Raw genomic sequence first — 22,277 nt, forward strand, 5'->3', positions numbered from 1 at the left:
GACTGCAGCTGGGCACACAGTTTTTCACAAAGCTCTTCCACGTAAAATAATTATCTGTACACTGTGAACTTGGTTGCTTCTCATAGTCCTCAAGCAAATGCTTTTTTCTTGGTCTGGAGTCCTGACTTAAATGCAGTTGTAGATGGATCCTTTTGATTAACTGTGTTCACATCATTACTGGATGTTTCCATAAAATAATAACTTGCTGAATCATAAGTATTTAGACTGATTCACTGAAATTCCTTCCAGGAAAGCTGAAGATAATGTCTATATCCTGACTTCTCCAACAGAATGAGTTCAGCTAAGAATGTTGCTACAAATACAGGGAACTGAAAACAGCAACATGGTGGGTAAATATTTGTAATAACTTTTGTCAGTATGTGCATTTCTTGACAATTTTGTAAGCTTCATATAGTAAAGAAATAAAAGGTTTCAGTAAACATAGAGGCTACAGAGAAAAGATTGAAGCCATGGTAATGGACGAGGAAAATTAAATGTTAGCAGTGATTTTAATTCCATGATGTCTCAGTCTGCCACCTTTGATAGTAAAAGTGATGCTCTCAAGTGCCCAGCTCTTCAAATGAGGAAGTCATGAAATGCTCATTGATGTCAGCTGTTTTAATTTATTACTGCTTGACAGAAAGATTATGAACATATATTACAAAAAAAATCCTAGTTGACAACAATGATGAAATTTTTTTGTCTCATCTGTAAGAGAAAGGCAAATTTCTGCCTGATACTATCAGTTATCAAGTTTGAGTTGCTAGGGAGCATTGTAGTCCCTTATCTTCATAAAGAAGATACTTCTTAGAAGTGGAAAAATTTAATTCTGGTTTGGATTTCATTAATATGAACTTAGAGCTGATTTGCCAGAAATAATATGATATGTACAGTTGTGAAATCTTAATTATATATTTCTCATAGTATCAGTCTGGTTAGAGGCTGTTTTGAAGACTTAGGATTTTTTCACTTTGATCATGATTTTCAGAAGTGACAAGTGATTTTGTTCATTTACTTTAGGGCTTTTATAAGGCAGATGCAAAAAATTTTCAACAGAAATTTTAAAATTTAGGGTTGCAATTCTATTATCAACAGCCATATACTTCATCCACCTTCTGTTTCTGGGGAGAGGAATTGGGAGTAGTAAGGGAAAAAAAACCCGACCCTGAAAACCAAAATGGCAGACCTTCATGTCAATCAAAATTTAATGTTCTTATTTTAATTACAACCATGTTGAGATAGGGCTGAAATTATATTAAGTCACTGTCTCTCCTGGGCTTCGTCCCACCACTCAGAAGAGGGAGCTCTGAGAATTTCCCTTCCCTTTCACTCTGCTGGCCTGACCTTCCCTCATCTTCCCTTCTGTGACCCTTAATGCACTGCCTGTGGATGCTGGGAAGCACCTGGGCATGCAAAGTGTTGGCAGCTGTGGGCATGGCTTATGATATGGTGGTTGTGATATCGGTGGGGATGACAGAGGAGGTGCCTCTTGTGTAGGCAGATTGCCAAGGAAAAGGCCCCATCTATTCCCACTCCTTCAGAGGCTCACCTCAGTATTGCATAGGTGAAAACAGGAAAGGCTGAAGGAATTCATATGGAGAGAGAACCTATGCATTTTATATTTTATAGAGAAAGTTTTCTTTTATTGAGACTATTTTTCCACAAGCAGTTACTTTGCTAATGAAAAATTACAGAATCAAGCAAGTTCTTATTTTACTGTCAAATCAGTGGTGTCAGTGATGCTTTGAACATATCCAGTTCTTTCAACATTTTGCCTCTAATGTGGAGACATTCAAGTGCAGCAGAAGTGATATTGATCTGTGATGTTGGCGGGAAGGTGGAGATTAACTTGTGCAAGTTTCCAAAGTACCACAGTGCAATAGTCTGGCCCGTTTTGGAACAGAGTTTGCCCTCTGCCCTTGGCAGTGCCAAGGTGGTGGGCAAGGGCTTACTTAGCTCCCTTACACAGTCAGGAAATCAGCTGTGCCACGGACACACCTCTTTACCCAGGCAAAGTTTATCAGTATGCTTTAAAGGTCACACAAGGGAGAGATGAACACAATCACACAAGAGTGTGAATGGAAGTTGATGAAAGAAGAGTTAATACAAAAATCTGAGATCTGTATCTCTGTTCATTCATGTCTTACCATCTTTTATTCACACAGTCTTTTCTGCAGTTCCAAAACTCCTGCACTTCATTCTTCCACTTTGTGTGCTGGTCCAATATTATTCCTTTCCTTATCAGCTAGTGAACATAATTTGTGTATTATTTGTCTTTTTGGGTATTATACCAAATTTGTTCAGTGAAGGCAGGTAAAGGTGTTTGAGCTGTTACAAATAGAAGCCATTATAAAAAACCTTGCATGAATGATAATGAACTGGAGGAGGTTTGCATTTTCTTTTTTCTTCTTTTTCTAAGTAGCTTTTAGGTGTGTTGAAGTTGATAAAGAGGAGATCCTGTTTGGCGGGTACTCTGCTGTTGCAATTTCTGCAAGCTGTGGGAATGAGGGAGGGCATTGCAATTCTATATATAAAGCATCCAAGCTTGAAGAGGGCAGCCTAGAAAGTGGCAGCATTGGCACTGCCTGCTTGGAACAGAGGGGAGCACTGAGGACACTGCCCCAGGCAGGGCGTGCATCATGCTCCCAACACTGGTACTGCTCATCTTCTGCAGTTTCCTGCACTCTGACGGTAAGTCCGAGGTGCCTGGGCTCTCCTCTTGGTACATGGCTTGAAGGAATACTGTAGTACTACATCACATGAGGTTCAGGGTTTGTTCTCCTTTCCCACAACCTACAGAATTCAGTTTACATGTTTGCTTCTCTTTTGCTTCATCTTAAAACACAACAGGTTATTTAATAAACACATAACTGAAATAAAATTATTTGTTCTTTACTCTTTCAGAAAGTCGGTTACTCATTTGTTGGATCCTTCCCTAAAACTCATTCCCTAGATACAGGGAATATTTTAATGGACTTTTGTTGTGTTTCTAAGTTGCCAAGTGCCTTCATCTTTTAGATGTTCATGATCCAGTGTCTGAGTGATGTCATTGCAGATATTGTATATCTTCTGTGTAGAGTGATAATGAAAATCATTTTTCTTTGTTTGTGAACTGCAAAAAGCATTAAGTGTGAGCTATGTGATGTCATTTCTTTTTTGAAGAACGATGTGATAGAAAGAATCCTGGAAATCAGGCAAATGGTTCTGTTTGCCTGAAACAGGCAGAATTGGTAAAAAATTTACATGACTTCATGTATTTGTCCATATATTATTCAATACAATCCTTCGGTGTTTCTAAGAAGTCTGTCTTACTTTTTTGATCCAACCCACCTGTATACCAGATGAATGTGTAATTTCTAAAACCAGATTTGGTTGGTAAGTTCAATGGCTCTCTAGCTACTGGGCTGCCTCACTCATTATTCCTCTGGTGCTGTTATCAGTGGATTTTTTTGAGAATAAGCCTTTTTTGCCATGGTTTGGCATTGCTTAAGATTTTTTTTTTAATCTCTTCTGCATATTCTCTTTAATTACCAGTTATTACAGTTAGAATTTCAAGAAAAGTTTTCAAGCTGCTAAAAAGCATACTTCACTTGCTTTAGGTTAAACAAAGTTAAATTTATTTCTTCTGTATTGTGTTTACTCCATTTAACGAACCATATAGTTCAAATTGCACGGCGACATTTATTGCTCTTAAATCACTGATTTAGCTGTAGCATGAAAATAAATAAAAATACAAGCAACTCAACCATTTAGTAAACTCTCAGAGCTAATTTCTAACCTCAGCTGTATTGTTATAAATCAGGTGTAACTCCATTCACTGTATTAACACCATTGTAACCCATATCAAGTCAAGGGCCTGAACGTGGGTTCTAACCCCAAGTTTTGCTGCCTGCAAGAGCCAATTCTTAACCTACATGACTTTCCTTTTCTAGATGATAGATGCATTGATATAAATACTTGCAATCAAATAGAAAATTGCTGTAGGCACTTACACAGCCACAAGCTTTATATGTAAACTTGGCGATCACAAATCAGAACTTCTTCTACAAAGGACTAAGTTGAATTTAAAGATAAAAACCCTAGAAGCAGGATCTAGAAAATTCTTACAGAGCAGTTTTCTCCTTGGGATGTGTCAATATTTCAGGTCCTTGGAATGCCTCAAAAGGTTGGAGATTGTGAAAACAGATTTCATTCTGTCAAGGAGAGATTTGAAATTGGACAGTTTTTGGATGTTGATCTGCACATTCTTAAACTGGACAACACTGAGCAGGGTGCTCATTGTTTGAACTCTAGATCCAAGTGTTGTTTCTGTAGAATGAGTCAGATCAAAGCCAGGACTTTATTCTCTTCTTCATATATCTGCATCCAAATTCTGTACCTTGAGTCTGTCTCGAGCTGTAAACATAAATATTGAGTGTAAGGACATATATTTGATAATTTGATGTGAAGCCTGATGGAAGGTGATAGCTTAAGAAAATCAGTAAACATGCGTTAGCTTGAGTAAAAAAATCTGCAGAAGCTTCAAACCTGATTTAAACTGTTAGTTCTAGCCTTTGCTTAATAAGAGGTGCTGACTCATTGAATTAATTGAGGCTTCACCTCTTTAGCTATTTCAATAATCAAAACTGCAAGGATCCTTTTGAGAGGTTTGTATACAGTCATACCTTTTCTTATGAAGTATGTAACTAGGAAGTCACCTTGATTTGTGGTGTTCACATATCTATGTTTGCAAGAGACAAAGGGAGTTAATAATTTCATACTGAAGAGAAATAATCATGAACATATGCAACTGATCTCATATTACAGCTACAGCTCTACCAGTACCCTCAGTGTTAAATTTAATTTTAGACTTCTCTAATTTGTTTTAAAGTTCTTTTCCTTTCCAGAACATCTGACATTTCAACATTTCTGTTTGTCTCAAATTAGAAGAGAAAAACTGAACCCTTTACAAAACAAAGATTTAAACTATTTCTGCAAGTTGGAAGTACAAAGATTTCATTTCAATGTTTTGTTTTCATTTGTTTATCTGATGTGAGATACTTTGATTGAAGCCATTACAACATAAAATTTTCCCATAGGGATGTTTCATAGTAACCATAGTATGGGAACAAAATTATCTATTTCTTCATAGTAAATCATGTTCCCTGGCTAGCTTGCGTTACTGCCATGAGCTAGACAGGCTGACCACACAAAAACTGCACTTCAACAGATATAATTCTCAAGGAAGTTGGCCAGCTGGAGTAAAGTGGGAATTGGAAGTAAAACCTTCCTTTATCCAAGAGAAGTGAAACTCTGGTTGAAGTTCTACTGAGATAATTCGAAGTAAGTATTTCTATTGAGATAATTCAAAATAATCCATTCAGTCATATCATTCAATAAGTCATTTCTCACAGGAAAACAGAATACTTGCAGTAATAGTAAAATGTCAGTAAGAAAGATTTCAGTACTTTAGAAATCTCGTTTAACACTGAGACAACCTTTGAAATGAAAAACTCTCAAGTGACTGCAAAATGCTTCTTCTGCATAGCCGTAGCACTTGATACATCTGTACGATCTGCCACTTTGTGTGCCTCTGAATGGTTGATAACATTGCCAGGAAGATTTAACTATTCTCTTCAGAAATAAGTGTGAGAAAAAGAATGTAAATGCTGAGAATGATTACTGTACTGTAATTATATAGTATGATCTGACAGGATACAGACTGATTGGCATATAGTCAGCAAATGGCTCTGTGTTTGTTTTATTAGCCATTTTTTGGGCAAAAAGTTAAAGTGGATTTCACGTCCATAGTTGTTTTCAATCTAACTCTTTTACACCTCCATATAATCCGGGATGATTATTATGCTCAAATTTAATCTAAATACCAAACCTGAAGTATGTGTTAAATTTTTTTTGCCATGCTTAGATGTTTGAGTTTGAAATGCTAACAAACAAGCTTTGTAAACTGATTTTTCTGTTCTAATCTAAAATATTTGTCCATTACTCATTAGACATTTTGCTTTACATCAAGATCTCTAGATAGATCTGACTTGAAGTAATGTTTTAGGCATATATTCAATTCCTACAAATCTAATATCCTTGGAAGGCAGGTGTTACACCCTCCTAAATCCCATTCATGTAGTGTAAGTTTAGGATTAAACTGTAACCATTGGAAAACTGTAAAACCAACAACAATAGATTACTGAACAAATGCAGGTATCCAAAATGAGGTGCTCAGAAAAGGCAGCACCCACTCTAGGCATGAAGCGTGTTACCTGAAAGCCACAAACTGACCGTTCCTTTTTGTGGTGTTCTTACTGCGATGCACGGTTCACTAGGAACTTGGAAGGAGCATGCTGGATTTTGGAAATGCCTGCTGAGTTGCAGGCCAACTGTGGATGTTTTCTAAAACACTGGCAAAATTTCAAACAATTATTGGCCAGTGCTGACCAATTCTAGACAGCAAGGCAGCATGAGTAGGATCTATAATGATTTTGTGATGAGTGTGTCAGACAACTTGGGAGCGGCTGAAATAAATGCCATTTTAAGCTGTTGGAACATTTAGGATGAGAGCACTTCTGTCACTGAACTTATAGACTTGATTTATTTCCCTTATGCCTAAATATTCATTGTATACGATTCCATGTATATATTCCGGTGTAGTATTTTAGCTCTAAATTTTTATTTAGATTAGTTTATCCAGATAACATCTTTTTTTCAGCTAGTATTGTTTCATAGAAGAATTGAGGTATAGGCCGATAGGAATGCTGGAGATGTCTGGATCTGAGATCCAAAGCAAAAGGATGTGCTGAAACACTCAGTTCCAAAATTCCCTCTTGTGCTTTAACCTGGCCTTACATAAAAGGCAGAGCCTCACCTGTTTTCGTGCAGCCCTTGAGGTAGCACATGGCAAATATTACCGTACCTTCAGCAACACAGCGTGGAATTGGCTGAGAGTCTGCTACAGCTGGTGAGCTCCCTGGAGGCTTCCACTCACTGCAGTTTCCAAGGAAGCAACAGCACCCTGCAGAGCTGTAGTGTATATATAGATATGTATGTGGATTTGGCCTGGTTTATTTGGTGAAAGAAACCTTCTGCCACAACATTTTCTATGTTGCAAAAGATCCTAAACATGTAATAGAGAATTACGTGGCTTCTACAAGATACTTGCTCTTGCTATCTAAGAAATACCAGACATGAGAAAATTTAAAAATGACCAGCACATTTCTGAAGCACCTCAGATCTTTATTCCTGCATCTTGTTTTGGTTTTTACCACCCAGCTATTGACTCTGAGAGCTCACTCCAGCAGTGCTGGAGGAAAATGCTGGGTGAAAGAGCCTTTGGGTATGTGTGAGAGTGTGGAGCAGTTGTGCTCATGCAGCAGGTCTGTATTTGACAAGGAAGAGGAACCACCCTGCACTCAGCATTTGCTAAACATTCCTTGGCTTCTCCTAACCAAACTAGGCTTTGTGAAGAGGTGCATGGAAAGGAGCAGGTGACAGCTTACATCATTCTGCCTTAACGTGAGCGGGGGATTTCCTGCTCTTTAGCTCCAGATCCCATGGTTCTTGTGAAGGACACACAGGACAATACTTTCCCCATATTTTCACACTTTTGGCCATTCCCTCCACTAGTTCTACCCACATGGTGAAACAAGAACTCCAAAACATGAGGAAAGATTTATCCCACTTTTTTTAACAGGATCACAGGATTTTAGTATGAAATATAGGAGGTCTCATATTGCATAGGATTTTTGGCAAATTTTGATAACATTTGAGGGCTACAGAAGAATTTTCTCTGACTTAATTATGTAATAGGAATTATGTGATTTTTCCATGATAATTTCCATTCAGATTTGTGTGACAGACCAAAATTCATATGTGCTAACCCTGCTTTGACTTGTCGCATGCTTAAAAATAAATAAATATACAAATACTCAACTTCCTTTTGCTCAGAGGATAACTTCATTGTGTTGTCTTTTTCCTTTCACAGCTTTTGAAGGAAATTATTGGTCCCCCATTTTTCTCCAGAAACAGAAAGAATCTCTGCAAAGAAGTAAGTGTCTGACCTGGTTTTTAATGTTTTCATTTAAGTGTGAGTGGCAGCTCTATTCAGCATCAAGTCCATATTCCAGAAGGCGCTGTACAAACCACATAATAAAAATAAGTCTTTGCCTCAAGGAGCGTATGTTTTGAAGCATTAAATTTTAGAAATTCCAAATGAAGACTTTGCATGTAAAAAGATTGTAAAATGCGTTGTCTCACTGTGGTATATTTTAAACTAAATGGAAAGTGCTTAAGTGTGCCATGCTGAGGTTTTGATGCCTAAGGATAGAAACTGTGAACAGTTTAATAGCCTTCCACATTTATAAATATGCTATTGGGGTAATCTGCGTGGTGTGTTTGATTTTCATTCCTACATATTACTGCCTAATAGTGTCTAAAAATTTAGGATATGGATTCTTTTGGTACTGCAAAATCCAGGAAACTAAATAAAGCTCATTCTCCATATAGATTAAATCTGTGAAAATGATTTTAAAGATTTCAGGTTAAAACAAACTTATGTGCAAATAGGCAATCAGAGTGTGGAATACTTCTTCCTCACCTTTGTTGCCAGCAGCCAGAGGAGGGGTCAGAGTAGGACAGATCTCAGCTTCAGCATTCAGCTCTGCCAGCTGCTGCCAGACTTCTGGTAGTTTACCAGCAGTTTTCCCTTAACTCCCAAGAATGGCTTGTGTGCATCCATCCAAATCTGTATGCAGAATTAACTCCAGCCACCTACTTACTGGAAATTTGTGCTAGTCCTTCCTGAGTCTGAGAAATACAAATAGTAGGACACTGCTATCTTACTTTTGTAAAACAATATGCAATGCCAAAACAAAGAAACAAAAAAATAGCATATTATAGCTTTAAAATATTAGCTATCAGAAGTATGGTTAGAAAGGCAGGTACCCTTAAAATGTTCACTAATAATTAAAATTTAATGGCAAATTTTGACTGTAGTTATTGTGGAATTTTCTGCTACAAGGAAATTTTGGTTCTGTTCAAAATGATGGTGGACAAGGACTTGGAAGCCAGAACACAAGGGAGGAGTAAGCAGAAAAATCTTAATAGCCTCACAAAATTCCCTGAACTGAAAATAATTGGTGACTGAGGGAATATCTGTGGAAGTATATATGCCTGATCTGATGGTAGTCCTCCCTTGGGCAGGCTGTTAATGGTCACTGCTGGAAATAAAATACAGAGCTACCTCAACCCTTGGGCAGAACCAATACACTTTTCCACAAGGCCTTTTCTGAAGAAATGTGAGGCACTGACTTCTAAATTTGAAGTTCATTCAATAGTCATTTATTTAGTTTTCCATGTCCATGGCAACAATGAATAAATGTCATCATGCTATGATGATTTTACAGGATGTGATGTTCCTCCCCTATGGGATACAGAAGGCTATGGCCCTTCTGTAAACACAAAATTTTCACAAGATCCCTTCTAAAATAACTAGGATATCACTCCTAATATTCCAACTTTTTTTCTATCCTGTTCTATTTACAGACAATCTTCCTAGTAATTCATTATTTAAATGTTTTACACTAAAATATCGTGCTTTACTTTTGCATACGATTAGAAAGCAATTCTCTTTATTCCAAAGCTTGTTGCATATCAATGGATGAATGAAATTCTTTAGCCAGTTTCGGGGAAATGTGGAGGTGTAGAACAAAATGAATTATATAAAATGAAAGTTTATTATAATAAGCATTTCTTTAGGCAGAAGAAACTGAGAGTGACTTGAATTAGGAGGATTCTCATTCAGTATAAGCATGGAAAAGCTACATGAATTTTTACTAAAAATAAAAGTAGTTGAAAGACTTTTGACCAGACAAAAAATTTCCCAAATATTCAGGAACTCATCTCTGTCTGCTGTCTGTTCTTACAACAAGAGAAGCACTAGAGCATGGATATAGACTAATTAAAAGAAAGTCCCTAGATATTATTTAGCAAAAGCTGAATTCAAAAGACAAACACATAATCTGGATTTGAACTTCTGAGTTATTGACCTTCCCATTTGTTATTTTTCTTTGATAAGATTAAAATAAAAACAAATACAGTGACCGTGCTCCTGTACTTATTGAAGGGGCACCTCTTGCACTCTGACCCTTGTGCAGCCCTGGGTAATCATTCCTTGGCACACTCTGGGGTTTGGTGGTCACTATCACTCAGGCACAGAATATTAAACCAGCTGGACTTGGGCATGAAGGATCAATGATAACAATCAGCCAATTCCTATTTTCCAGTTAGACCTTCAGGACAGAACAGAAGTGTGGAAGAGGAGTACTTTTTGCCAACAGGTAACTGCTCATTGGGAAACAGTATTTTCTACACGACCAGGATAAAACCAGTAGCATTCTATAGTTATCTGATCTCTCCTTTAGAGTTAAAAGAAATGTTCTGGCTTTAAAACAGTAAATGTAAATGGCATGTAGACTTTGATAAACTTATCTGATAGTTTGTAACTCTAAGATATATTCTAAAATACATGAGCTTTATGTAATACCATAAGCAAAAATAATTTAAAAATGAAAGTAGCAATCTAAGTCTGGAAATACAGAATTGAAGACATGATTTTAGGTACTTTAGTAAATTATCAGCTTCAGAGGGAGTATTCAAATGGTATAAGTAGGTGCAGAACTATCTAACAGCAAGTGCTGGAGTTGTATTTTTGTTGTTGTTGTTGTTGTATTTTTTGGTTTTTTTTTTTTTTACTCATTTCCACATCTGAAAATCTGTCTATTCAGAATTAACATTCCAAACTACTTCTTAAAAATGAAAACTGATTAAAATATTCCATATATTTATAAAACTGGCTGGAACTTTGTCAGACAGACACACAGCCCAAAGGGTGTGGAATTACAAGTTGGGATTTGAAGACTGTCTTTGGATATCTGGTGATTTGACTGTGCAGTTAATTGTGATACAGTAATGCCATAGTTTGGTAAATGCTGTGCCTGAGATGTTTAAGCTCTGTCCAGTAGCAAGCTGTCACCTTTGCAAACAGATCTAGCACACTGAAATAAGAAGGTAAATCTTCTTATTACCCATAGGAGTTGGACAGGTTTTTCCCAAGCCAGGAAGTTAGGGAATTCTTCTCTGCTTATGGTACATGAGAATATTGCTCTCACTCCTAATATTTTTTCACTTCCTGACTTGAGGTAAAATTTTGAGATTACAAAAGAAAAAACAAAACAAAACAAATAGAGGGCTAGAATGTTGTTTACAGAATTCATCCGAGTAAAAACTTAATAGCTTGTCCTAATATTTTTATTTGAAATGCTAATCAGAATGAGCAAATATGCTAAATCCATGTTTCTTTCTCATATAGTTTTGAGCAAGGATTCCTGTTCTACCTGGGGAGGAGGGCATTTTTCAACCTTTGACAAATACCAGTATGACTTCACTGGGACTTGCAACTACATCTTTGCAACTGTATGTGATGAGACCAGCCCAGACTTCAACATTCAGTTCCGTCGTGGGCTGGACAAAAAAATTGCAAGGATCATTATTGAGCTTGGACCTTCTGTTGTCATTGTTGAGAAAGGCAGCATTTCTGTCAGGAATGTTGGGTAAGATTCTGCCATGAATGGGGCATGAAGTGTTTAGAGAAGGCAAGGAATTACATAGCAGGTGCACTAAAGGCTGCTTTGTGTCAAAAATGAATGAACAAGTTACTGAAGTTAACGCACCTAACTGGACTCTACTCCCATTGCTTCCCATCAAGCATTCACACTCTACAACATTCTCGTTATGGGTTTCTCTGCTCTTGTCAGTTTTCAGTCATAATTCTTATATTAAAACGCCATAAAATCTCCTTGGCATAATCAGCATTAGTTCCACCACACTAACTTCATGGTTACAAGTTCTTGAAACATATTACTGTGCTCTAATAAAATCGAACCCAGTGAAGATGCCAAGTCCTGTGCAAACATAGTCAGTAGTACAATCACTGTGCAACCCATTTGCTGGTGATTCTTCTATGAAACTTCTGACGTGGATTTTCAATCAAAACAAACTTTCATGTGTTTTGAAATGTCACAGTTAAAAAGGAAAAAAAATCTGTTTCATGTTACTGCAAGTACTCAGACTGTGTGTATATCATATCCAAAATAAATAACTGATACCTGCATAATCTTGCTATGAGGTTGGTTTCTCTTCTCACCCTATTTCAGTGTCATTCAGTTGCCTTACACCAGCAATGGAATCCAAATAGCACCTTATGGACGCAACATCCGCCTGGTAGCCAAGCTGATGGAGATGGAACTGGTGGTCATGTGGAACAATGACGACTACCTCATGGTTAGTAAAATGTTCTCATAGAGCAAAGAAAATTATCACTGATTTACTGGAATGGCAAGAACTCTCTGAACTTATGGGTGCTTTTGCATGTGTTTTCATATTTTCATATTTATTCTTTTCCTGTTTTAGCCATTCCTCTTGAAATAAACAATTTTGCATGTTACTTTCGCTTGCAGCATTGGTAGTTAGCTAAAGCCACCAGTGCTGAGATTTGTGGATACTTTCACACATTTTAATCTTTCCTCAGGGTATTCCAGCAGCTGCAATGTTTTGCTTAAGAGGTGTTGTTTAAAGTTGTGCAGTGCTTAATACTGTATGCCATAGTTTAGTCTTTTTTATTGGGCTTCCCTGGGACGTCTTTTGGTTTCAAACATCGAGTGCTTCTACCAGTTTCTTTGAGCTTTCCTTTTTCTGAGTCTTTTCAGATTTTCCCTTCAAAATCCCAAATACATTTTCTCAGTGTGACCTGCAATAATATTGCCACAAAAGACACTGAATTCTAAATTTATTAAGTTTGCTAAAACAAGGAGATGTAGAAAATTGTCTAGGAGATTTATCAGCATTATTATTACATACTGAGAGAAAATGCTACTGTGATGGGTTAATCTGACTATACAAAGAATATGGTTTTATTTCTCTAAGATTTTCATAATAATTCATTATTTGTAGGCAGTAGTAATATTACCATTTTAGTCTTCAAAACAATGGAGAACTGAATAACCTTCTTCTGAAAATAGATTTTCTTCCTGTAACCTTAAATTTCATAAGAGAAGAAACCTGAAATTTGTGCTCTGTCCACAAAGATATTAGCAAGGCTTCAGCATTATTTTCTTTTTTTCCTGGCTCCTTAGAATGTTATCCCCCCTCAATTCCCTTTGTCTTCAAATCTTATTCTTTTTATTAAATACGAATTTTTAAAAATCACTATTTGCCTATTGGGAAAAGACTTCACTGCTTACAAAATTCTTCCCCCAGAAAAGTCATGGAAATTAATGAGAAGAATCACTTTTAATTGGGTGCTTGAACTGAATTTGTTTGAGAAAGGTATTGCTGTATAGATTATTTTACTTAGGCTGATCCTTTTAAATGTTTTGTTCTATTTTATTTTAGGTTTTGGCTGAAAAAAAATACATGGGGAAAACGTGTGGAATGTGTGGGAACTATGATGGTTATGAATTGAATGAATTTGTAAGTGAAGGTAAGAGACAAGGACATTTCAGACAGAAGAACAAGTCAAAGTGAGTCAAAGTTGAAAATTGAATAATGTGATAGCATTGCTATGTTTCAGAATTGAGTAAAAGCAGTCCAATAGGGCACCAACATACCTCAGACAATTATTCTACACTTTGTTATCTCCTGTAAGCATAATACAGTGGGTTCCTCACACAAGTCATAAAGACTCTTATCTTTTGAAACAGGTGGTAAGGATCACACTCTCCTGACTTCCACAAGAGGCAGTTGTCATCATTGGGAGGATTAACTAGTAGGACATTTAACAGTCAAAGAGTAAAGTCAGCAACAAGTAAACAAATCAATGAAGTTTTTTTTTCCTGACAAATTATAACCCTTCAATTTCCAGGTAAATTGCTGGACACATATAAATTTGCTGCATTACAAAAAATGGATGATCCATCAGAGATCTGCCTGTCCGAGGAGATACCAATTTCCAACGTTCCTCACAAAAAATATGTAAGAAAGTTCTTCTTGGCTTCTCTGCAGCATGATTCTTAGCAGGGGGGACAAGATGGATAGAAATCAACAAGAGAGAGGCAGTGGTTTCATAAAAATGACTTCCTTGAAAACAGGTACAGTCAACATCAGTATAGCGTGATACGAGAAAGAAAACAAGTTCTTTGCATTAAAATACATTTGAATAAAAGCCCACAGGTGTTTTTAAGGCTAGATTTAAATCACTCATAAAAATCAACCAGCATTTGGCTCACAGCTTTCTGGAATTCCATGCAGGGCATCACAGGAAATTTGTGGAAATCAGTGAAGCTGTAAGAACTTTTTATCTAACAGCTAAGAGACCTAACACCATAAGCTGTACGGATCTGAAGATGTTCACAATGCCTAAATCATATTACCAGAAAACAGCACTGATAACAGGGACAACCACCATCAACTGGCATCACTTACAGTTCTAAATGAACAGAAAATCAATGTGCCTCAGAACCTTTGAGACCTTACATTGCAGTAGGCAGTGTGATAGGCAACACAAACATACAGGCAGCAGAAATGCAAGTGTGTGCTCATAGAGGAATGAATTTTGTGATCTTCACATCTGGGATGTTTTTCATGGAACTGAATTGCCATGATACAACACATTTCTTCTGTGTAATTCTCAGCCATGTTTAGGGGGGTTGATGGCACAGAAAATGACTTAATTTTCAACATAATGAGAAGTGGAATTATTTCAATATATCAAATTCCTTCTGTTGTACAATGGATTTATATTCCCTTCTATCTGCAAGTTTCTCACACATTTTAAATTAAATACGCACTATTAAACTCCAGGGGATAAAGCAAACAAACCAACAAGAAAATCATAACTAGCAGTGTTATTCCATTGTGGCTTTCATATGAAAGAAACAACACTGGGAACAATTATTTTTTTCTCTTTTTATTTAGGCCATGATCTGCTCTCAGCTACTTAATTTGGTGTCACCAACCTGCATTGTGCCCAAGGATAGGTTTGTCATTCGTTGCCAGCTCGATATGCAGGACTGCAGTGAGCCAGGACAAAACAATTGCACTTGCTCTACACTGTCAGAGTATTCCAGGCAATGTGCTATGTCCCACCAAATGGTGTTTAACTGGAGAACTGAAAACTTCTGCTGTAAGTTCAAATGGTTTATTCATGAGAGAATATGCTTAACTTTTATGTGTCTTAAATGAAGGGATAATGATAAATAACTGGAATATTAAAAAAAAGTCTGTACTGTCTTTAATCAAACAAATTATTTTCTACAGAGAACAGTGGTCTTTGATAAAGCTGTAAGAAGGAGAGCAGGGAAATCTCAAAGAAGAAGGAAGCTCAAAACAGCTCCTTTGTCTAGATCAGTGACAATAAAACAGATAAACATCCACCAAATGAAAACTGTTTAACTTCTCAAACTTCCTACAGGAGGTTGCTCGCTCTAAGCACAGGTTTCTTATTACTGTACTTGGAAAATTAGACAGTGAAGAGATAGTACTTTTAAATAGCTCCTGAAGTCTTTGAACCTTTTTGCTAATCATTGCCGTAGCTCCTTTTATTCAAAGATGATTTTCAATAGTCATTTTACAGGTGCTCAACCTTCTTATTTACAATGACTGATTGGAAATAAAACCTTGAAGTACTACAGAAAATCTGATTTGTGGTATTTCATTAGGCTGCAGTATGGCCTGTTTGTCATTCTCCAAGCTTCTGAAAAATGGTTTCCAATTTTTTGGGGCAAGAAAAATGAAAAAAAGCCAGAGTGAGTTTATAATGGTAGCAGAATACTCAGATGATTAGATGAGTATTGAGGCAGGATAAAAGAATGTTAGTGTCAGAAATCAGAAGGTCTTTTCCTTGCTAGGTAGTAGATGAAATATTCTCCTCTGTTTACACTTTAAAAATCTTAACATTCCCACTGTTTGTTGCAGCTGTGGGAAAATGTTCTGCGAACCAAATCTATGAGGAATGTGGTTCTCCTTGTATTAAAACCTGTTCCAACCCAGAGTACAGCTGTTCCAGTCACTGTACCTATGGCTGCTTTTGTCCAGAAGGTATCATTTCATCATATTCTTAATGGATCACACAAATGGTTTTTTGCACATACCCAGTCAAGTGGAATGGACTGCTAAATAATGAACTAGCTGTGCATTTCAGGGCATTGTGCTGCTAGAACTGCTCTTTCTCAGGTAACATAATGTAACTGGAGTCTTGAGTAATCGTGGTCCTTAAAGATGGTTGGTCACTCTTTGCAAGAACAGAGCTGTGAATGCATTTTGCTCACAAGGTCATGGTTTGTGATGGGATAATGATCTGCCATTTGCCTAAAGTTCTTTACTTAAAGAAACACTGATCAGGCACCAGGAAGAGGCAGCATACTTCAGAGGACTTCTGCAGTATTATGGGTATTTTGTGAATTCCCTTTAAAATAATTCAAGATGAACTCATTACAGAAATTGTGGTTATTACTATCATCTGCATTTCAAAATAGGACAATTGACTGCACTTTCATATGGAAAAAGTACTCAAAAGCTGTTGCCACTTGTGAATATTCAGTTTCATTTTAATTAGGAGAAAATTTCCTGTGTGTTACATTTTCGAGTATGGGCACTGCCTATACAAGAATAGCATTCTCAGGCTATTTTCAGAAAGCATTCAAGCCATAATAACTTTAGGGCTAAGTGAGGATGGGGAAAAATGTCTTGTTTATCTTCATTGGCAGGAACTGTTCTTGATGATATCTCGAAGAATCGGACATGTGTTCACATTAGCCAGTGTCCATGTACACTGAATGGGAAAACGTATGCTCCTGGTGAGACAATGAAAGCAGCTTGTAGGAGCTGGTGAGTAGCAACAGATACCTCTATGAGAGAATGAAAAGTGCTTTCACCAGACAACTGGAAAATTTTGCCTAACCTTTCAAAGGGCAGCACCTTTCACGATTTGAGAAAGTTTACTGACAATCCATACAAGAGTTCAGCAACTTTGAATTAAGATGAAGAACTTCAACTGATATATGTAGACAAAGGAAATCGAAGCATAGAAACATGAGGAGAAAAGTGATAAAAACGACTTATTTCATTACTAGGAAGTAGCTGAGTTTTTAGAGCGTGAAGAAAAGAATAACCTTACACAGAATTTCTTGTTTTCTGCAGTAAATGTGTGATGGGTCAGTGGAACTGCAAAGATTTGCCCTGCCCTGGAAGGTGTTCGTTGGAAGGAGGCTCCTTTGTTACCACGTTTGATTCGAGGCCATATCGATTCCATGGGGTTTGCACTTATGTTCTTATGAAGGTAATTTCCTGCAGTCTAGAAACAAAAAATACCAAATGGATATATTGTAGTCGGTCTTTGGTTTCCTATTGGAACAAAGGACTTCATAAGATACACATTTATTCTACAAATCATAGTTATACTGACATAGGCTTATCATTTTACTCCTCTTTCCTGTTTCCCTCCAGAGTTCCAGCCTGCCACACAATGGAACCCTAATGGCTGTTTATGATAAGACTGGTTATTCTCATTCTGAGACATCACTTAGTGCTATAATTTACCAATCTGCAAAGGTAGGTTTTCCCTCCATAGGTTCCATCCAGCATTTCATCACTAGATTAGCAAAATAAGCACTCAAAGTCATTGCTAGTAGCTTGAACTTAAAAATTATGAAAGATAAATACTGAAGATAAGTTTCTGCTTATGTATACACAGTAAAGATCTCAGTTGCTACATCAACTCAGGAAGGTATTTTCAAAGTGAAAACTAAAAGCAGCATGTTATAACATGAGAAAATGCTTGAATTAAGTTTTTTTCTTTTACGTAGATTGTCGACAATATAGTTGCTTAACTTAACATATAAATACCATCTGTAAAAATAGTTACTTCTGGTTCCATGTCTTCTTCTTACAGGACAAAATTGTGATTTCTCAGAATGATCTCCTTACTGATGATGATGAACTTAAGCGGCTGCCTTACAGATCAGGTAAAAAAAAAAGGGAGATATAAGTTATATCCAAATTAAATGAAATGTCTGTTTTTACACAACCCAGCATTTTTCACAACCTTTCAATTGCTAATATCCAGGGGTTTTGGAGGAAGGTCAGAGTCTTTCCTGCTGCATCTGTTCCTCTGTGGAGAGTTGTGTGTGGGAGAAGAGTTGTAGACAGAGTGCTAGAACATTTATGTATGTGTTAAAATCCTTACCTTGCAGTATCACCAACATCTCTATTTTTAAACCTGCTTGTTTGTTCAGGAGGCATCACTGTTTTCAGACAGTCCTCCATGTATGTTCAGATGCATACAAACTTTGGGCTGGAACTTGCAGTTCAAACATCACCTGTGTTCCAGGCCTACGTGAAAGTTGGATCACAATTCAAAGGCAGAACACTAGGTAAGTAAACAAGTCCCCTTGCAAAGGAGAAAATGTAGTTAGTGTAATTTTGAAAACTTAGTATTCATCTTTTAGGAAATCAATTTTCCTCTCCAGATTCGAAGAAAAAAAACTCCATGCATTGGGAAACTGATTTTTCACTAATAACTTTAAAATGAATCAAAGAAACAAGAGGTGTCCCATTTTTCATACATAATAAAATGCTGTTCTGTATTTTATGTCTGTGTTTTTTCGGTATGTGCTTTACTGCACAATGAAGGAGCAAAAAATAAGTCTGTGGTGTCTGCATCTTGGAGTACACAGTTCTTTGAATGTAATGCATGACCACTGTAAATACAATGAGCATAAGAATCTAAAAGCTTTTCAGCTGGTAATCACCAGATGGAGATGTTTATTGCACAGCAACATTAGCCACACAAGCATATTTTGCATTCTGATTATGGGGAATTACAGAGGGGCTTTGGCTTTTACAAAAGCCTGTATACATATTCTTTGTCATTATGCATTTAATATACGTAAGAAAACATGCAACTTCGAAAGTGTTTCACGGCCTTTCTCTTTTACATTAAGGGGCATTTTACATATTATTTAAAACCATTTTTTTCTAAAATAAAAGGCAAAAACTTCTCTATGATTTTGTCATTGATTAGAAGCTGACACTCTTGAGGAGGCAGAGGCTCAGTGACTGAATGTGCACTTAATCAAGATGCTCTGGCTACTTGACCTGAGTATTCATTGACACTCTGAGTAAAGCTTTTGAATCAATTTTGTCACTGTTATAGGATGAACCATAGGCCGTTGTGCACACATTCTTTAATTTCCGCTGTCCCTTGCATTTCTGATGTTGTCAGGTTTGTGTGGCAATTACAATGGAGACACTACAGATGACTTCATGACTAGCATGGATATCACTGAAGGGACAGCCTCCCTGTTTGTAGATTCTTGGAGGGCAGGAAATTGCCATCCTGCCTTAGAGAGAGAGACTGACCCTTGTGCTTTGAGCCAACTGAACAGTAAGTAGATGATGCCTGGGTAACTGATCTCTCCAGCTGGCTTTGCCAGACACTTCCATAAGCACCTACCAGGGAAAATGAGAGAGCTGGACAGAAACAGAGACTGAGAGGGTTGAACATCACAAAATCTGTCACCAACACATCATTTCTGCTTTCTACAATACGTATCAAGTGAAAGCTCATCAGATCCTGTTCTAGAGATCTGCGACTGAGATGATGAATGAGAGGGATTTGATCTGTCTAGTGAAATTGCAATGTCCACGGTTGTCTTAGGTTTGCTCAGCAGTGCTGAAACTGAAATCCAGGTTTTGTCTTCCCAAGTCTCTATTGCTATTGGTCTTAAAAGAAAAAAAAATAAAGGTGAAAAAGAAAAAAGAAGTTCTGTTGAGCTGCTTCTACAAGAATAGAGTCTGAAACCTAACAAGCTAAGAAGTGCCCTATTGTTCAGTGCATCATTGCCAAAAGTTCACCTAAAATACCAAATTTTTAAAAAATTTCCTTTTCAATTTTTTCCCCCTAACTTTCCCTTTTTAATGGTTATTGTTTCTTTTCATTAGAAATATCTGCTGAGACTCATTGCTCCATTCTGACCAAGAAGGGTACAGTGTTTGAGAAATGCCATGCTGTGGTGAACCCTATTCCTTTCTACAAGGTAGGAAGTTATGATGGGTGTTGTACAGAGGGAGTCCAAATATAAACCAGATTGAACTCATATACGGTGTCCCACGCATTGAATCAGCAATGCAGAGATGCTTGGGAACAGGTGTGGTTTTGAAAATTATGTCTCCACCACACTGAAAGTCTGGCCACAGGCACCAGTCCCATCCCTGTGAATCAGAAAGTATTTTTGCTCATGCTGCAGTTGTCCATGACAACAACTTTAACTGTGCAAAGTACTGATTTTGCCCTGTGCATAATTGAGCTCAATGTATTTGCCAATCTACACAAAACAGTTTGAATATTAAAAATGAGAAGCAGCAAATAAACAAAGGCATGTTTTAGGGTACTAAGTATATTTTTTTTACATCAGCAGTGCAGTTACTCAGATATTTTCCATCAGTTTTAGTTAAGCAATAATATGTATCTTGTTTGACTTAGTTCTGTAATTCAGCATAGAATCGTATTGGTTGGGAAAGACTTTTCGAGATCATTATATCCAGCCCTAAATACAGTAATGCCAAGTCCACCACTACACCACGTCCCTAAATGTCACGTCCACACATCTTTCTAATACCTCTAGGGTTTAGCACTTCCAAATGTCTGGTCGCCAGTAACAAAGTACTCTCTATGTATTGGCTTTCAGAGATGTGTCTACCAGGCCTGTAATTATGAAGAGACCTTTCCTTATATTTGTTCTGCTCTGGGATCATATGCACGAGCATGCAGTTCCATGGGCTTAATCCTTGAGAACTGGAGGAGCAGTATGGACAATTGCAGTAAGTACCTGAACAAACTCTTAGTGATCTGCCGTCATATGAGTAATGAGGAAATAGTGATCAGAAAGAAGAGCTGAAATTGGATAACAAATATTCAACTGTTGGATACTCTTCTAGTGTCTGTCTGAACAGGGTTGTTATTTCAAGACTATATGAAAAGGATTATTCATATGCTTTAAGCTGAGCATGTGGTTGCTTCCAGAACTTGATAATTAAGGTACAGAATAGGCAGAAAAATAAAGCTATCCTGTAAAATGAGAAAGAACTAGGGAAAAGTGACTACAGATTTTATTTTCTTATTTTGCAACTCAGACATCGGCACACGTTTCACTGTTACTCAAAAATACATTGATATTTCTGCTAAGCCTCCCTTTGCATTATTAAATTCCAAGATTCACAAAAAAGCTGTAAGGTATTTAACCTTCATGAAACTTCTGAACAGCTGCATAGTTTGCTGTTAAATCTTGGTCTCCAACATGTTTTGCTAGAGCTCCACATCCACAGGAGAAGCAACAGGAAGCATTAAGCATTGAAGCTGTTGACACAAAATAAGCAGCACATCATAAGCAAAGGACATTATCTTTCACAAGGAAGATGATCAGTAAGTGAAGTTTAACACACGCTCTTGTCTTGTTTTGTAGCCATTACTTGCACTGGCAATCAAACATTCAGCTACAACACTCAGGCATGTGACAGGACATGCTTGTCACTCTCCAACCGAGCCCTGGAATGCCATCCAACTGATATTCCTATTGAGGGCTGCCAGTGTCCTGAGGGAATGTACCTGAACCACAAGAATGAGTGTGTTCGTAAATCTCATTGTCCCTGCTACTTAGAGGACAGAAAGTACATCCTGCCTGACCAGTCAACGATGACTGGTGGGATCACCTGGTAAGTGTGTCAAGTTTAAAGGTGAAGAAGCTGAAAATGGAGGTGGGGGGGTCTTCATGTCTCTGTCGAGGGTCAACTGCAGCAAGCAGAAAAGCACCACACAGTCACTTACTCCAGAAGGATGTGGAAGAGAGTCAGGACAACAGCAAAAAACCTCATGAATAGAGATACAGACAGTTTGCTAAATTGCTTTATTAATAATAAGCAGAAAGATTATTTAATAAGCAAGGCAGCATGAACAATCAAAGCTAAGGAAGGAATTGATTCAGAACTTCCTGTCAGTAGGCAGCAATTCAGACATTTCCAGGAACACATGAATTTGCCATGCATAATGGTTTGTTGGGAAGATGACTGCTGTAACTCTGAACATCCCTCCTTCTTCCTTCTTTAGCTGAGCTTGATGTGGTATAGTATGAAATCTTTCTTTGGTCATAGGGTCAACTGTCCTGGCTGTGTCCCCTCCCAGCTTCCACTTAGAATGAAAATACACTGCTTCTCAGCCTCCTCCCTAGCACGGCCACCTG

General features: G+C 37.4%; 1 protein-coding gene across 1 annotated transcript in view; it reads left to right on the forward strand.

Annotated features, from left to right (window-relative positions):
* Positions 1–333: 333 nt before the first annotated feature.
* The window catches only part of MUC6 (mucin 6, oligomeric mucus/gel-forming), a gene marked incomplete at its 5' end in the record, with an annotated part of 31,507 nt that continues 9,563 nt past the window's right edge, over positions 334–22,277 (forward strand). The window contains 18 exons of the mRNA XM_066186972.1: positions 334–346; positions 7,973–8,035; positions 10,272–10,325; positions 11,357–11,597; positions 12,201–12,327; positions 13,438–13,525; positions 13,907–14,016; positions 14,959–15,166; positions 15,958–16,080; positions 16,749–16,869; positions 17,182–17,320; positions 17,488–17,592; positions 17,933–18,005; positions 18,276–18,413; positions 19,265–19,426; positions 19,984–20,078; positions 20,730–20,862; positions 21,504–21,753. Of these exons, the coding sequence (XP_066043069.1) occupies positions 334–346; positions 7,973–8,035; positions 10,272–10,325; positions 11,357–11,597; positions 12,201–12,327; positions 13,438–13,525; positions 13,907–14,016; positions 14,959–15,166; positions 15,958–16,080; positions 16,749–16,869; positions 17,182–17,320; positions 17,488–17,592; positions 17,933–18,005; positions 18,276–18,413; positions 19,265–19,426; positions 19,984–20,078; positions 20,730–20,862; positions 21,504–21,753 (2,243 nt within the window). The remainder of the gene's footprint in view (positions 347–7,972; positions 8,036–10,271; positions 10,326–11,356; positions 11,598–12,200; positions 12,328–13,437; positions 13,526–13,906; positions 14,017–14,958; positions 15,167–15,957; positions 16,081–16,748; positions 16,870–17,181; positions 17,321–17,487; positions 17,593–17,932; positions 18,006–18,275; positions 18,414–19,264; positions 19,427–19,983; positions 20,079–20,729; positions 20,863–21,503; positions 21,754–22,277) is intronic.

Source organism: Chamaea fasciata, unplaced genomic scaffold, assembly GCF_029207755.1.
Source record: "Chamaea fasciata isolate MVZ Bird 193981 ecotype frontalis unplaced genomic scaffold, bChaFas1.0.hap1 SCAF_7, whole genome shotgun sequence".
Taxonomy (NCBI): domain Eukaryota; kingdom Metazoa; phylum Chordata; class Aves; order Passeriformes; family Sylviidae; genus Chamaea; species Chamaea fasciata.